The following is a 17402-nucleotide window of genomic DNA, read 5'->3' as shown; positions in this document are numbered from 1 at the left end:
ACCGTTTGGCCCGCTAAGGGACCGGGCCGGTCCCGGACCCTTGCGGGCTAAATGGTCCCGGGCCTGACGGACCCAAATCATAGGACCGGCCCACGAGACCGTTTGGCCCGTGGTCCCAGGCCTGGACCGGCCCACTTGCCACCCTTATGTCAAAGTGAGTAGCCGGTTACAGTTGTACTGTGCAAACATGTGCATTCCTCGTGATTTCAGAAATTTAAAATATAGGGAAGAGTCTGAACATAGCATATAATCGAATCCACATTCTATATCTTAAAATGACCTCACTTGACCATCGAGCTAACATTCCTCGTCGGTCCAAGTAGATTCATTTTATTTACATATTTGTTTATGAGTATAATTTATACGTATAAATAATAATAAAAATTGGCAAAGCAAGTTCAATTGAACCAACTTGATACAACGTGGGTCTGCCCCGGCTATTAGCACAACTATGAAAAATAAAGCAGCTTGTTTGATTAAATGACACCAAACACAAAAAGAAAAAGCGTTTTATGTAAAATATAAGGAATTGTCAGACTCTCTTTCCTTTTTCTTGAATAAACAATCTGAATAATTGTTAGTATAAAAAACTCTATTTGATAATTTGTCCATTTTGATCATAATCACAAAGAATAATTACACATACTGATTCTTCTATTTTTTATTTATGAATGTCGAATGAAATATGGGACGCCTATTTCAAAGATACACTTGTAGATTCTTTTTTTTCTGATTCACTGCACAAACAAATATAAAGAAATAGGAAATTTTACCAATTTTTTGTCAAATTATATATCCCAATCTTATTTTAAACGTCTGTTTCACACATATACTACAAATGTATAAATGAATCTACTAATTAAAGAGATTCTTTTGGTTTACTTCCTTTTTCTTTTCTCTATTTTCTTTATTCTCTCTCCTCCATTTATTCAACAAAATTGATTAACTTGGAATATACAAAGACGTGAAATTAAAGGAGAAAAAACTAAAACATGTAGATATTTGAACTTTCTTACATAAAACAAATGACGGGAAAACCCAAAATTAGAGGGAAAAGATAAATTCATGGGCATGCATGTAATGGAAATGGGATAATCATTCATTGTTTAGAAAGTTGTTGTTAATGTCGTAAAACATAAGGGGGTTTTGTGTTAAAAGTTATCAACAAACAATATTTAATGATTGTCTAATAAAAGCATGGTTGACTTACAAAAATTACATAAAAAATAGGAGAGACATAAAGAAAAAAAAAGTTACTAACCGTTCATCTAATTCTTCTAGCCTGAAAATGGATGGACGTTCTTTGCCAGGCTAACAATTATTTCGTCCATGAAAGCGAACGTGCTCCCAAGAAACGACCACACGTGACTTGGCGGAGACGCCTTATACAAGTATGTGCCACCGTCCTCATGGTATTAAACGGCGTTATATTAGAACCAAGCATATTACATACGATTTCTTGTGGTGGCACTGGTTCTGAATTTACATACTCCTCCTGGAAAATTTCATATTTCATTGCCACAAAATCACAAATCCTGTTAATACTATGAACGTCGGTATCTCGCGAGAGAATTATTGGAATAGTTATGATGGGATAATGGAGTTTAAGGCACGCAACTGTTTGATTCCTTTTTATTAGTCTGAACAGGTGCAATCATGTAGAGAGGTGACTTTTGGGCTTTCTAAAATATCACATAAATTAAAAAAGGTGATTAAAGTAAAAGAAATTGAGGTAAAAGATAAATAGAAATTCTAGTTGGAGAGAGTGCCACATCACCTCTCTTATGTCCTTCAATTATATATATATAGATTTTGAATTGGGTTGGCCATGAATATTCGAGTAAAACTTATTACCTAATTGACATTAGTGAAATTTTCATACAATACGTCTCAGTTCAATTCTCATTGTTCTTTAGCATCAAAAACGAATCTACTTATATACGTGGTTTCACGTGAATCCATCCTATTACTTCTCTAAATCTAGTATATTAGTGAACTTAATTCTAATAAATAATAATAAAAATGTTCTTGTGAACCCAATAACCACCAAGTAATGTGGTGCACTTGTAAATAATTTTTTTATAGTCACGGATTTTGGGTTGTGATAAGTAAATTTTTATATTATTAGTATAGTCACCGATGGTGGAATGGAGAGGTGCAAGAAAAAGTGAAGACCAAGAAAGCAGCGTATCTGAAGCTAGTGGATTGTGTAGACGAGGAGGAGAGAAGAGTGAATAAGGAGCAATATAAGTTAGCTAAGAAGGAGGCGAAATTAGTAGTTACAGCGATCAAGACGGCAGCTTTTGGTCGTTTGTATGAAGAACTCGAGGGCCGAGGCGCAAATAAGAGGTTGTTCAGGTTAGCCAAGGTGAGAGAAAGGAAGACCCGTGACTTGGACCAAGTGAAGTGTATCAAGGACGAAGAAGGTAGAATTTTGTTGGATGGGGGGCTTATCCGTAGGAGATGGCAGACCTACTTCTATAGTCTCTTGAACGAGCAGGGGGGACATGAACATTGTACTAGGTAATTTGGAACTCTCCGGGAGTCATTGCGACTTTGGGTATTGTAGGCAGATTAGAATTGAGGAGGTTGAGGGGGCTATGCATAAAATAAGCAGGGGCAAAGCGACCGGGCCGGATGAAATTCCGATGGAGTTTTTGAAGAGTGCGGGCAACGCGGGCTTGGAGTAGCTCACTAGTTTTTTTTATGTCATTTTTAGAATGAAGAAGATGCCTGAAGAGTGGAGGTGGAGCACGATGGTTCCTTTATACAAGAGCAATGGTGATATCCAGAATTGCAATAACTATCGGGGTATCAAGTTGCTTAACCATGAAAATCTGGGAGAAAGTGATGGAGCTAAGGGTGAGGAGGAGTATGTCTATTTCCGAGAACCAATTCGGGTTTATGCCAGGGCGTTCGACTACGGAGGTCATTCACCTTGTTAGGAGTTTGATGGAGCAGTATAAGGAGAGGAAAAGAGACTTGCATATAGTGTTCATCGACTTAAAAAAGACATACTATAAAGTCCCGATGGTATTTTTGTGGAGGTGTTTGAAGTCTAAAGGTGTACATGTTGCCTATATTAGGGTAATTAAGGACATGTATGATGAAGCAAAGACCCGAGTGAGGATGGTGGGAGGGGATTCAGACCATTTTCCGGTCATGATGGGGTTGCACCATGGGTCGACACTCAACCCTTTTTTGTTTGCCCTGATGATGGACGTTCTGACGTGCCACATCCAAGGGGAGGTGCCGTAGTGCATGTTATTTGCAAATGATATTGTATTGATTGACGAGACACAAGGCGGTGTGAACGCGAGGTTAGAGGTGTGGAGATAGACCCTAGAGTCTAAAGGTTTCAAGCTGAGTAGGACCAAGACAGAATACTTGGAGTGTAAGTTCAGTGTTGAGACATAGGGAGGGGAAGGGGAGGTGAGGCTGGACTCGCAAGTCATCCCTAGGAGAGGAAATTTTAAGTACCTTGGGTCTATTATTCAGGGGGATGGGGATATTGATGAAGATGTCACACATCGTATTGGAGCGGGATTGATGAAATGGAGACTCGCTTCTGGTATTTCGTGTGACAAGAAGGTGCCACCAAAACTTAAAGGTAAGTTATACATAGTGGTGGTCAGACCGACTATATTGTATGTGGCTGAGTGTTTGCATGTCAAGATAGTCCATGTACAGAAGATGAAGGTAGCAGAGATAAGGATGTTGAGATGGATGTGCGGGCACACTAAGTTAGATAGGATTAAGAATGAGGTTATGTCACGACCCAAATCGATGGGCTGTGACGAGTGCCCGAGTTTTACCTATCCTAAGCATTCGTCTAAGATATAAACATTAAATAAGTGTAGGTCATGCATAAAGTCTGAAAATAAACTACTAATTCCTATGAACAACCTACGTGAGAAAACATGCCCAAAAACATATATATACATATATATATATATATATATATATATATATATATATATATATATATATATATATATATATATACGGAATACGGTAGGGTTAGCCGACAAGGCCACATACTATCTAACTATACATGACTATCTATGGACCTTTATTAGAGTGTACAACTGTATAAAGGACAGGACTGGGCCCCGTTGTACCCATATATGTATGCAAACACATCGTACCAAAACTCAAAGCAGCTCCGGATCAAATGGAGCACACCAACTCTCGCTGATCAAGGATCCTAAGAAGGGAGACCGTCAACCTGTCTACCTGCACCTGCGGGCATGAAACGCAGCGTTCCCCAGGCAAAAAAAGACGTCAGTACGAATAATGTACTGAGTATGTAAAGCATGAAAATCAGTACATAAAAGACATAGATGAAACATAGGGTAAAGAATTTCACATGTGAGTCTAAATAACTTTGTGAATTCTGAAACATTTATAATGTCATGCACGTGTGTGTAAATGCCGTATCATGCATAGGTATAGGTGTACATAACATCATCAAGCCTCTGAGGTCATTCCATCGTACCATCTCGGCCACTGTGGGCAAAATCATCAACATATACCAGCTGATCAGGTGGTGGTGCGTATATAACGCCTTAATCTTTTTTCATATCCTATTTACATATAATATACGCGTATATAACGCCTTCTGGTCATGGGTCAATGTACATGTATAAATGCATGAAATGTATAAGAAATACGTTAATAAGATTTCTCGAATATCATAAAATTAATATTCCTTTCGGACAAACTTTATCAAATACGTATTTTTCTGGGATCCATGAATAAAGGATATAATAATAATTCACATGGGGAATCAAGAATATAGACACCCCTAATATTTCTATGAATAGAGTCATTTATGAAAGTTGCGTATTTTGCTTGTGTTGTTTGTATCATTTGGATCATGCCAAAAGGAAAGAAGGGATGGCCTTAACATACCTCAAGTCGTCAATGCAACTCAACAACAAGCTTATGACAACTAGCGCGCCAACCCTATAACAAAGAAATACGTATACAATTTAGATGGCGGTAGTATATTACGTATCTCAAACGATAACTCGATTATAAAATAAAACGGGCAGCATCTCCCCTGATTTTACTGCTCCCTCAAGCCTACTATAGGCGAGACACAAACATAATAAAATCAGCAACTCAAAACCAACCTAATTACAATTCGGGACCTTCAATACAACAAACCTCCCAAATATACCATAATACATCCAAACAACAAGTTATCAATTAGCATGTAACTACAATGACGAGCGACCAACCTACTACCCTATCACATGTGGCGTTTCTCCACGCCCTTTTTATCCTTCCAAACTCCATAAATCAGCAGCACAATAGACAACCCAAAAACAACACGAAACAACCCACAAAACAGTCCACTATAAGTCAAATAACTCAAACTCACGACTTCCGATCACCGTCCGCGAGGTCTAACTATTAGGAAACGAATTTGTCAACTTTTCTTGATATTTTAAAGCTTAAATACAGAAATTAAGAATTTTTATTAACTATTAAATACATTCCAAAACTCAAACTACAAAGAAAAAGAGAGGCGATATAGCGATACTTACGTCGTAGGGATCGTTTTAATGTTATCGCTTCTTGATTTCGTGTCCGAGATGATAGTCTTGTTTGAAGCAATATTAGAGAGCTCAAGGACCGTTTATGGTGTCCTCTGGTCAGATGCTATGTAAAAATGAAGAGAGAGAGACGAGTAAAAAATAATATATCAACTTTTGAAAAGTCAAAAGGTGCTAGCTTGGCACCCTCTGATTCGCCCATCTTCCGACGCTTATATCTTTTTATCCGGATATCGTATGAATGAACGGTTAAGAGCGTTGGAAACTACATTCCAAGACCCTCAATTTGATATATAATATGTCCCAAAATACCTAATATAACATACAAAATATATTTCTCAAAAAGCTCTGTTACATGGCAAATCCTTAGTTGGTTTTTCCGCAACTTTAATCCGATTTTTCCCAAACTTTATATGTTTTATCCAAACATCATATATAGTCATATTATGACTTTAAACTCATTTAAATCATGATTAACAAGTCTCATATTCATTATACGTCACCTTGAGACGCACATGGTGTAACAGGTTATTCGCGACAAGGTGGGTGTGGCTCCCATTGAGGGCAAGATGCGGGAAGCGATGCTTAGGTGGTTTGGACATGTGAGGAGGAGGAAAATATATGCCCTGGTGAGAAGGCGTGAGAGGTTGACATTGGAGGGCCTATAGAGAGGTAGATGTAGGTCGAAGTAGAAGTGGTGAGAGGTGATTAGGTAAGACATGACGCAGTTTCAGCTGACCGAGGACATGACCCTTGATAGGAAGGTGTGAAGGTCGAGGATTAAGGTAGTGGGGTAGGTGGTAGATTGTTCATACCAGTAGTATTAGTACCCACTCTCGCATTCTGTTAGTAGTAGGTTTCTATGACTACCTGTCGTTTTCCTTCATTTTGATTATCTTATCATCGTGTTGTTTTTATGCTGCTTTTACATGGCGTTTTGGTATTGTTCCTCCTTGTCTATCTTTTAATTAATGTGGTGCTTATGTTTTCCTGAGCCGAGGGTCTATTGGAAACAGTCTCTCTACCTTAACAAGGTAGGGGTAAGGTCTACGTACACACTACCCTCCCCAAACCCCTCGATATGGGATAATATTGGGTATGTTGTTGTTGTTAGCACAGTTGACTTGATAGTACAAATATTTTTACAGTATTAGCATATAAAAACTAACTAAAATTAAATTCATTTGGGAAAAGAAATGACTATTTTCCCGTTTCTATCGTGCAACTCCCAACCCTCCACCAATTACTTACAGATCTCAGCTCGACTACCCCAGAGTCACATGTTTGGCATCTATGCCTTTTCAATTAGTAATGTGTGCACCCATCTTGTTAAAATTCTGGATCTGCCCATGTTTTCCATTCCCCTGGTCCTGTAAAAAAGATGGTATCGAACTATGTTGTTCCCTGTTATAAACCAGGCATACCTAATGAAAAGGATGCAAAGAATTACTTTGTTAATACTAGCAAAACTTATTAGCGCCGTATCATGTCAAATTCCATTTTGAAATGATCCAATAATCAAATAAGAGACATTCATAGTCGTTATATCCATCGCTTTATTCTACTGGTCTCCTTGTGTTTGAAAAGAATTATTCTCAAACTCCTATATCCAAAGGACCACAAACTCTACCCTCGCTTTCTTAACTTGATCTTTTGCCATCTGAAGAAAAAACCTTGATCTTTTCGAAACAACCTTGGGACAAGGAAACAGTTACCAAGTGAATGCGCAGGCCTATAAATTAATGGCAAATTGGTATTTGCTATTACCGTTACCCATCAAATACTGCTCAATTGACTGAAAATGAGAAAAAAGAGAGTGCAATAGGCAATTTTGGGTAGTGGATTTGAATAAAAAACTTGGAGGGATAAGACAAATGAGAGAGAGTACCTATGTTATAGCGTACACTGTTAAAATTTGACATTAGAAAATAAATGATAAAAAGGTTCAAATGCTGAAGTTCATATAAACGATCAAAGCCAGCACTAAATATCCTTGAATTGCCACTCCCCTTCTTGATAATTGAGTACGTAGTTTTTGGTTTCTGTACTAATTCAAGCAATATCTCCTGTAAGACGCTTACAAAATTCCAACGAGCTAAGAAGATGGCATTAAGTTGACAAGATTCTCGTTTTCTCAACAATCCACTATAAGAGTTGATTTGCCGTTTGATAGCCACTGTGCTTCCAGCCCTTGTCTGATGAAAGCCTCGCGTCTTGGTCCGACAGAATCACGCTAGCGTTAGATGATCCCAATCCCGCAGGTCCCGTTGATAGAAAAAAAGAAGTAAATTCAACAAATATCTTTATCCCATCAACTAAGACTCTTGTATAAGAAACATATTTGTAAGCACAACTACTCGGCCAGCTTTGTTCTTTGTTGTTCTTTCTATATGGTATAAAGTGACAGGAATTATGATACAATGCCTCCTGAGGGAAAAGAGGAAAGGGGGAGGAAGGACAGAAATAGACTACTAAATTCAAGAAGTATGCAAAATGCAAACCTTAAAACACATCTAAATGGAATGGTTTAAGGATCTTTTGGTGATGCACATTACTTTCAAAATGAGGCATGTATGAAGATCAGAATACTGTCATGTAAACTAGATCTAGAGCTCTTCTTATGCTGAATCTGAAGTCTCAAACTAGCTCGACCAAGCCAATCGAATGGCTTTAACACACAACTTTTCGTGTCGCGTCCACCTAAGCTCTTACAGTTCAACAGATAACCTGAAACAAAAAGGTTGACTTAGCAGTTAGCAGGGAGCCTGCACTGTTTGTGCAGCAACCATCAAGTTCCGAGAATGCAGTAATTTTGCTTTCTGCAATTAGCTGAGGATCAAGATATAGTAATCACTTTGTTCGTAAGAATGTGAAAAATTAATTTTTTTTTATAACTGTAGTGTCCGGGCCAGCTCGTGTGCACCTTGACTAATTCCGGGGTACCTCCTACCTCCCACCAGTGCAGGTACTAGGTAATATTATCCACCAAGGCTTGGACAGATGGGATCCAAAATCCCAAGTACTTCAAAAATGTATGTCGGTCAACTACGGATTTCGAGCATAGCAAAAGCAAGTGAGCAGGTAATCACTATGGCCCGGAAATCCATTTACTCCCTTCTTCAGGGTTATGTATTGCTAGAGAGTAATAAATCAATGCCAGAGAAGATCGACCAATCAGCCTTGGCATCAGATAGTAAAGGTCCAATTAAATTACTTTAGAATCTTCAAGTAATTTTCATTCGCTACCAGAAGCATAAAATTTAATTATACATCCATCTACATACATACATACGTGAGAATTCTTTTTAGCAACATGATGGTTGACTTAGTGATAAATTGCTCCATATTTATAGTGAAGTTGGTCCCTGTCACACTAGTACAAGGTTATGCTCTTACTTGGACTCCCACATATTCTAATTTACCTGGTAACTTAGAGCTCATACAGCCAGCCTACTTTCGCAAAAGGAAGAAGTGTTTAAGTTTGTTCTCATAATTTAAGATCTTTCAGCTTTGCTTCAACGATTTTAATTGTTCCTGTAGGGGAATGAATGAAGAAATTTGTAGGACTCACCTCTCGAACCGATCTGACTCCAGAGGATAATACTTGTGCAACCCTCCTTTTGGATGGATAAGAGTTGTTTGCTTGGTAGGCAAGCAACTATTTCCTTCTTCATCGATGGAGGTCTGAAGGCCACTGTCATTGCAGAAAGACTCTAACTCCCATTCCTAAATAACCATGCATTAGAGCAGCCAAATTCAGAATGTGGAGAGCTGAACTTTTTTTTCTAATCAAAATCCTTAATACTAGATAGGATTTTACCTTCATCATTAGGAACTTGGAAAGAGCCGCCAGGGGAAAAGGCTGAAGCTTGTATCCTCCGTAATTCACACAGGAAATAGCTAGTGCTCGAACCTTAGTAACACAAATGGAGCAAATTAAGGGGAATCAAACTTATCCATAAAATAAAACATAAAAAAAATAAAAATAATAATAAATAGGGGGGGGGGGTGGGGAGCAGAAAAAGTTAAGAAGGGAATTCTATTTAAGTAGAGAAAATTGTTAAAGCACTTAAAAGTTGGAGCATTTTGCTTCTCAATGCCAGCATTAGTCAGGGATGCTTCAAACTAGACGTTAAAGGCTGCCATTTTAGACAGGCCTTAGTTTCCTGTTTTCTTCTCAGTAAGAAGCAGACTAATATGGTGGGAGAAGGATCAAACCCCAATTTTCTTCCAACAGTAACGAAAAGCAGGGGAGGAGTGAAAACAATATTTATCAGGCAAATGAGAGAGAGCATATGCCACAGAAATATAATTTGCTGATATATAAGAACTCACCTCATTGATAGAAGGTTCAATAATGCAATACTGCAGGTAGGATGCTTCAGACTCTGTTATATGGATAAATTTCTTGTAGAAGCCCAATTTAAAGTATCTGTCACAAAATAATTTACAAATAAGAATAAAAGGTTGAACTTCCCATATACAAAAATAAAAAGTATTCTACTAGCAACTATAATTGATACTAAATGCCTTTGATCTACCTCAAGATCTTCCGAGCAAAATTCATTTCTGTTGACTTCATAATGTGAGAAGGAACACGGCGGAACCATAAAGATAGTGTCTCCCCCTGCAAATCAAGAAGAACAATGTTTAATGAAATTGAATGAAGAAAACGGTCTCTGAGTAAGCTCCTGATAGTTATCAACAATTCACAATCTTTGATAAATTCAGAAAGAGGAAGGAAAAAAAAATGAAAACCTAACTGTTCCTTGGGTTTTAGAATCAAGGCGGAGAAGCACATAAAATGAAAAAAATTCAGCTTCATTTTCAAAGATGGATTCTGAAGTTCGACTTGCTTCATAAAGATTAAATAAAGTTGCCAATGCTTTCGTAAGCTGCTCCATGTTGAGGTATGACAGCGAAGAAATACTTGAACCGCTACATCTTCTAAGCTTATGCTGGGATATTATATGAAATTTAACCTGTGGAGAAAACCATATTAGAGCTACATATTTCTAAACATTCTGCAATCTGCATTAATACTAAAAGAAGGAGTACTTGAACATTTTAAGCTTAGAATCTATACGAAAAAATTATTTGCTTGGTTTCCTAAATAAGATGTTTCCTTGTCATACCAGCCAAACGAAAGATTACCAAAGAAGGGGGTTATATATCGAATGAGGAGGATATTCTCTACATTGAAGGAAATAAATACTTAGCCTACAAGAAGAGAAAAAAATACTTATTTGTTGTATCAGATTAAGATCACAATATAAGGAGGCGGGTACTGTGTAATGTCAGCAATCAAGTCACAGAAGAAGATGGAATGGGATGTCGATCCTCTAGCACTTATGTGAATCGTTTGGTGGGAGAGAAATATGAGAGCTTTTGAGGGAGTAGAAGAAGACTTTATACAATTAAGGAATAGCCTTTTTTCCCTTATTTCCTTTTCGTGCACCCATGAGGTTCCTATTTGTGGAGGTAATTGGGTGTCTTTAGCAGAAAACCATTTCTTCTTGTAAGGTTTAAAATGGTTTTCTATTTTTTGATATACTTGTATACGAGCACGTTTTTTGCCCTTCTTAATGAAACTATTACCTTATAAAAAAATGTTCTTCCCTCTTCTACTCCTTCACAATTTTTTTTCCTTCTTTTTTTTTTTGAGAAAAAGGTAAAGAAAATCATTAACAAAAGCACTCTGGAGGTACATAATTACTAAGCTATTTACATCAAAATTCAGTTGTTCCCTTAAACACACAGGGAACTGATGAAAGTCAACATGCAAGAAACTAGCAGAGTGATTGGGAGAACATGGCCAAGTGGTTAAGGTGGCCCAATGGCTAAATTTGTATCAACAAATTGGTTAAAAATTGTATCTAGTAGGGGATACAACATCCACATCTAACAACATATTCACTTCTTATTATCAAATCAATTCATCTTTTGAATTCAATCTACAAGCTTCTCAAGTTCCTTTATTGATCTTTTTCTGCTTTCTGCAATGTTAAAAATTTGCTCGCAGTGGATTTAAGACTCGAGGAAAGAAGATTGAGATGCAGGAACCGTAGGATGGTAAGATGCAACCATATCATGATTCATGCATCTAGACACACATATTCCATTCAGCTCTAATTCAAGTTCTTTTGGATAAGATAACCTGATTAATGAGCATACCATTCTCTCATACATAGAGACCGCTCGACTGCAAGCGATATTTTGCATGCTTAGATCTTGTCTAATGGCTCTCATCCTATCAAAGATGAAGTCATGAACCACCTCAAAGGGATGCTCTGTAGAATCCAGCAAGTTACTCAGATAATTTAAAGTGTCTTCCAACACTGAGAGAGGCCTCACGTCAGAATCTTGCACAGTCTTTCCAGATATAGTCCTGCAGAACTAACAAGAGAAAAATTCAATAAACCATCATTGCGACAATTGACAAAGACTGAGGAGTGAATTAAATTTTGCTAAAGTATCAAAAGTAGGTAAGAAAAGACTCTGAAATCACTTCCGCCGCAACTAACACTTGGCTTATAAGTATTACAACAATGAAAATGAAGTCTGAAAGGAGTACAACTGTTAGAATCTGTAATGTACTGCTTTGGGGTATATTTTGACACGATAAAAATGAAAATTTTCAGTGATCTATCTTTGTTTATCCCTTCAGAGCTCTACATTTTATTGCAAGTTCAGTTCCTTTTGAAACTTTCTGCACAAAATTTCTTTTGTCCTAAGCGATGTTGTTGATCTTTTATCCTCTCCAACATTATGGAATAGCGTTTCAATTTGATGCTTTTAGCTATGGACTACAACGTTAATAATTCTTACACGTGAAAGTTGAAGCAGGTGGTCTTCTACGTTCAAAATTCAAAGAGAAAAAAAAGAGGCCCTCTAACTTCTAGGGAACAAGCATGTTCTGTTATCCTTTGATGAAATGCGCTTGACTTGTACTAATATCTACAAATTTGGCAGTAATTAGTCAATGCATGGTAGGGAAAATTGTTTGATATTGTCCAAGTCACCAACTTTGTTCTACTTCCTTATATTGAGTTGCTTTACATTTGTTGTATTCACCAGCTCATCATCTTTCGTACAAAACCTCAAAACTGAATAGTCACTTAGCATTACCTAAAGAAGTTTTGAGGGGGTGGGGTGGGGGGCATTGTAGTGTCGTAAAACTCTTATACGACAGTCCAAGCTAACTATTAACTTTTATGGCCCAAAAGACAACAAAAATACGGTCTATCACCTGTATTATCACTGAACATCAAAACATTTACTTTCTAATCCATTATTTTATATTGATGCTCACAAAAGGGCCATTAGATGCTTGAAGAGCTATTACAACTTAAACTCTTTCCACATTTTTTGACAAGCTGGTTACAATCTAGAAATGCTTTGTCAAGTGAAACACAGAGCTAGTTAAGATCAGCCAATCAAACAAATTAATTTCAACTATCAACTAAACCTCAATATCAATCCAGTGTTGGCTATGCGAATCTGTGTATCCATTTGGCTATTTCAGTATTCAGAAGATTCATCAAAGATAAATTCTTTTATACTGGTCATCAACCTACCAATCTTCCTCTTTCTAGACCAGCTATGCTTGGAGTTCAGTAGATCAAACAAAAAGGGTAAAGAAATAAGCTAATCAAAATTATTCCTACTCACTAGAATACCCAAAATATTACTACCTTTTTAACAGCAAGGCTTGGTGATGATTTGGCAGGATTTCCATATAGCCTCTCGAACACAGCTAAGTCCCGCAGCCTCTCTCGCTTTTCCCTCTCCTCAACTGCAATTTATTTTTCCAAGAAAAAGACAAACTTATTTCAAGTTGCAGGTGCACATGGACCAGGATTTAAATGTATCAACTGCACCTCTTTATACAGACACAAACGCAGATAGAGAAATACAACAAACATACTTTATAAAAATTTATACTTCAAATATTCTATATTATCCAGTTAGACTAACAATGGGTACAGGAAGCAGAAAAAATTCCTGTTTACAACGAGCCAGTTAATTTACCCTGGTTAAGTGATAAATTAAATCATGTTAAAAGTTTATGTATTTATTGATTAGATACAAACATAGTGTAAGAAAGGTTTTTTTCTTTTTGTGTGTGTACCAGGTTATATGCTAGATTCCATCTTTGCGCACACAAAAAAGCATAATATGTCAACACAGAAAGAGGAAAAGTGAGGAAATAGGTGGTACCAGGACACATGAAAGGGCAGGTTCCAACTAAGGAAGGTAAATTCTGAATATCATCAATATCTCCATCAATGGCGGCTTTGTTGTCCCAATTGCTAGAGCTTGTCTTCTTCCGTTCTTCTGAATTGACATTTTTGGTTGAGTTGCGGGAAGGATGGAAGGATCTGGAAGAAGAAGAAGATGAAAAGTTGACTCCTCCTCTTGGCCTGTACGGCGGTTGATTCCTCCCCGCCATGGATCGGCCGTCTGCCTAATTAACTACCACTTGATCGGAAACAGAAAAACGAGCTACAGTTTTATTTTTTATTTTCAATAAAGGGCAATTCAAGTCACCTGAGATTCTGCAATTTCAAAAAAGAAAAGAAAAATATATTTTAAATTAGGTCTCATTTTATGCGACTTATAGTTAAAACCAATTCATCGCTTTCCATTTCTCTACAATTATATGTAAACCCCTCGATTTCGCCTCTATCTTCGTTTAGTCTCAATTTCAACTCCCAATGGACGAATATCATCCTTTTTTTCCGAGTAGAATGTGCAATAAAATTATAATAAATACTAGTAATATAACTGTTTACCCGAAAAATGGATAGAGTTGAATTTATATGCAGTTCCGAGGATATGTGGCGTAACTTAACACAAAATATAAGGATCAATAGAAATGTAAATATAAATTGCAGAGAGTACGAAATAGATAAGGTTGTCAGGAACAGTGAATCTTAGGATTCAACAAATAGTATCAATGTAAGAAATCTGAAAGAACGATTCTTTATTGTAGAAGAATATAACACTTTTATTACAATGTAAGCTTGAGAAAAACTTGTTGTACAGAAATAGTGACCAAGCCCTTTTATAGTGGAGGGATTTGGCTCTAAGCATAATAATATAAACATTCAGTGGGAGACCCATAATAAGTCAGCTTTTTTATAGTTTCTGCCAAGATTCTCTCTAGTGGGATTGCAACAGCTTTTGTCTGCGAGCTCGATCTTGCTTGGTACCCTCGATTTTTGTTTGAGCTTGATTTCGGCTCGAACTCGTGATATTGGTTCGAGCCCGATCCTGGCTCAAACCCTCGAATTGATTCGAAGTCAACGTTGGTTGGTCTCTGGATTATCAGCATGATAGATCTACTCTGCATCATGGTTCTATTTTGATTCGAGCTCGATAATGATATCGAACTCGACACGGATCAGCCTCCCCCGGTTCGAGGTTAGTTTGTTCCACCTTCGGGATCTTACTTAGATAAATTATCGTTCGAACTCGATCGGACGTGCTAAGGCCGAAATCTATTTCGACCGTATACAGATAGTCCCCTAGTTTCTTAGAAAGAATGTGGCGAGAAACGATATGACTTTTTTTTAACAACTCGATCGGATTATATCCTGTCATTTCCATCGGATTCGACCATGACGCATCTGATAGCTGTCCCGTCGGTTTAGCCTTTCAAGGTATTTAATGCATGTCAGGCGGTGGTCGGCCACTGTTGATACTGAACCGCCATCGCTTGAACCTATAAATAACCCTTTCTTTTATCTTTTACCATTTTTACATCTTATTTCTTCCAAATTTCCCAAGTTATTCTTCGTACTCTCCAACTTACCAGTAAATCTGTGATTTCTTTCCGCAAAAATCCCTCTTCAATTCCACCAAATCTTTGTCACTTTCTTCTACTCCTCACCCTTGAATTCGAAAATGGCGAAAACATCGCAAACCATTCCTTAGAAAGAGAAGGCTTCATCTTCACAGTGTGCCGCCGATAAGACACCGGCAAAACCACGGCCCGAGGAGTGTGTTCCCGGGGAGTATGTCCTTACTTCAGATTTTAAGGTCGATAAAGGTTCATCGGTCCCTGGCAGGTGTGAGCCGGTATCGAGGTACATGTGTTCGATAACCGAGAAGTACCTCGAACAGCTAAAGAAGGATTGCAATTGGGGTGAGAAGGAAATAATAATTCCTACGCCCGACGAAGATATCACTTCTTACTTGAAAGGGTTTTTGAATATGTATACTTACCCTTTCACTTTGGGACCCCTCGATTCCGTTATTATTGACTTTTGTCGACAATACCAGGTAACCCTAGGCCAGGTCCATCATTCTTTGTGGCGAATCATTATCCTGATCCGATATTTTGTGAGCAAGATCGAGGGGATGCCGTTCACCCTCGATCATCTTATCCGATTGTACCGTCCTCGACTTTTTCGAGGAGGGTTAATAAAACTCCAGCGTCGGGCTACCAAGGCTCTATTCTCAAGTATTGACGAGGACAGGGACCGGGGTTGGATGGGCAGGTTCATTCGAGTAAGGACTTTGGACCTGATTCCGACTGAAAAGATGCCCTTTCCCGAGGAGTGAAATATGAAACGTAAGTGTGATCTTGCTGTTACTTCTATTTTCTTCTTTCATTTATTCTCTTATCGACACTCCTTTTTTTTGTAGCGGTTCTCTGGATGCCCGGAGTAATTCCCAATCTCAAGAACTGGGTACGAGCCCTTGTTTTGACCTCCACATATGCCGAGCGCTCATGGCGTGATTTGTCAAAGGGTCGGTGGGAGGCCAAAAATCACGATAAACCCATTTCTCGGACTCTTTGATGATCCGAACGAGGTAGTTTTTAAAAAAAATATTTTATTAAAGTTTTCCATATGCAGGTTTGGGTAAAGATACGGTTTGGAGGCCCTTGTCCGATGAGGAGAAAATTTCGGCCTCCGTCCCAAAGCCAATGAAGGAACATAAAAGGAAAAGAGCCTCGGTTCCCGGAGATCAAAAATCGAAGAAGAGGATGGCTCGTAAGCCGAATAAGAATGTCATCCCTTTGACCGTGGAATCCATTCTGCGTCTAAGGGATGAAGATGAAGAAGAAGAAGAAGAAGAAGAAGAAGAAGAAGAAGAAGAAGAGAACGATGAGTCCGCGCTGGCGGTCCGAACGAAGAGAACCACCGATGCCTCATCGCCGGCTGGATCGATGATGCTCCATGAGGCTCTGCCTCGAACTGAAGATATACCGAAGAAAGATTCGGGTAGAGTCCCCGAAATATCAGATATCGAAGACACATCTCATCAGAGTCAACCGGCAGGGGATATTACCGAAGAGGCCCTTGAACCCCTTCAAACCGAGGAGCATCAATCGAGGATTCGCCTACCTTTCCCGCTTTTTCTACAGGGGTGATTCGGGAAGCCCAAGATCTGGGATCCCTCGATCTAGACAGGCCTCACGATAAAGAAGATCCCTTTTGTGACCTGTTTACCGGTATTGAGGACGTTGTCGGTGCTGGTGATGAATCAGATATTTTTCACGGATTGCGGCAGGCTCTGAATCAGGTGAGCTTTTAAAATTATTTTGTCGGTACTATCTTTATGTTCGTTTTTTGTTAACTCCGCTTCTTATTTCTTTGTAGGCAGCGACAGTTCATCAAGAACAATGTTCTCGATCCCAGAATGAGCTGCATCGATACGCGGCCGACCTATAACGGGCTACTGATGAGAGGAACTCCCTTAGTATTTCCCTAGGGCAGAGAGAAGAGGAAATAAAAGACCTCCGAGTTGAGCTGGCCAAAGCTTATCGAGATCAGACCGATTTGTCTGAGCAGGTAATAATGCTTTTGAAAGCCTATGGGCTTGATA

At 38.4% G+C, this 17402-nt stretch overlaps 1 protein-coding gene across 1 annotated transcript; it reads right to left on the bottom strand.

Annotated features, from left to right (window-relative positions):
- Window positions 1-7381: 7381 nt before the first annotated feature.
- LOC104108181 (SAC3 family protein C) lies at window positions 7382-14143 on the bottom strand. The gene is made up of 9 exons (XM_009617169.4): window positions 13785-14143; window positions 13259-13359; window positions 11739-11960; window positions 10328-10546; window positions 10106-10191; window positions 9900-9996; window positions 9385-9477; window positions 9136-9290; window positions 7382-8291 (listed from the first exon to the last, which is right to left on the bottom strand). Exons 1-9 carry the CDS (start codon window positions 14014-14016, stop codon window positions 8273-8275), a joined length of 1224 nt encoding a protein of 407 aa, XP_009615464.1. The 5' UTR covers window positions 14017-14143; the 3' UTR covers window positions 7382-8272.
- Window positions 14144-17402: the final 3259 nt, after the last annotated feature.

Source organism: Nicotiana tomentosiformis, chromosome 6 (assembly GCF_000390325.3).
Source record: "Nicotiana tomentosiformis chromosome 6, ASM39032v3, whole genome shotgun sequence".
In the NCBI taxonomy this organism is placed as follows: Eukaryota; Viridiplantae; Streptophyta; class Magnoliopsida; order Solanales; family Solanaceae; genus Nicotiana; species Nicotiana tomentosiformis.
Note: the sequence above shows the minus strand (reverse complement) of the source record. Positions and strands in the feature narration are given on the sequence as shown.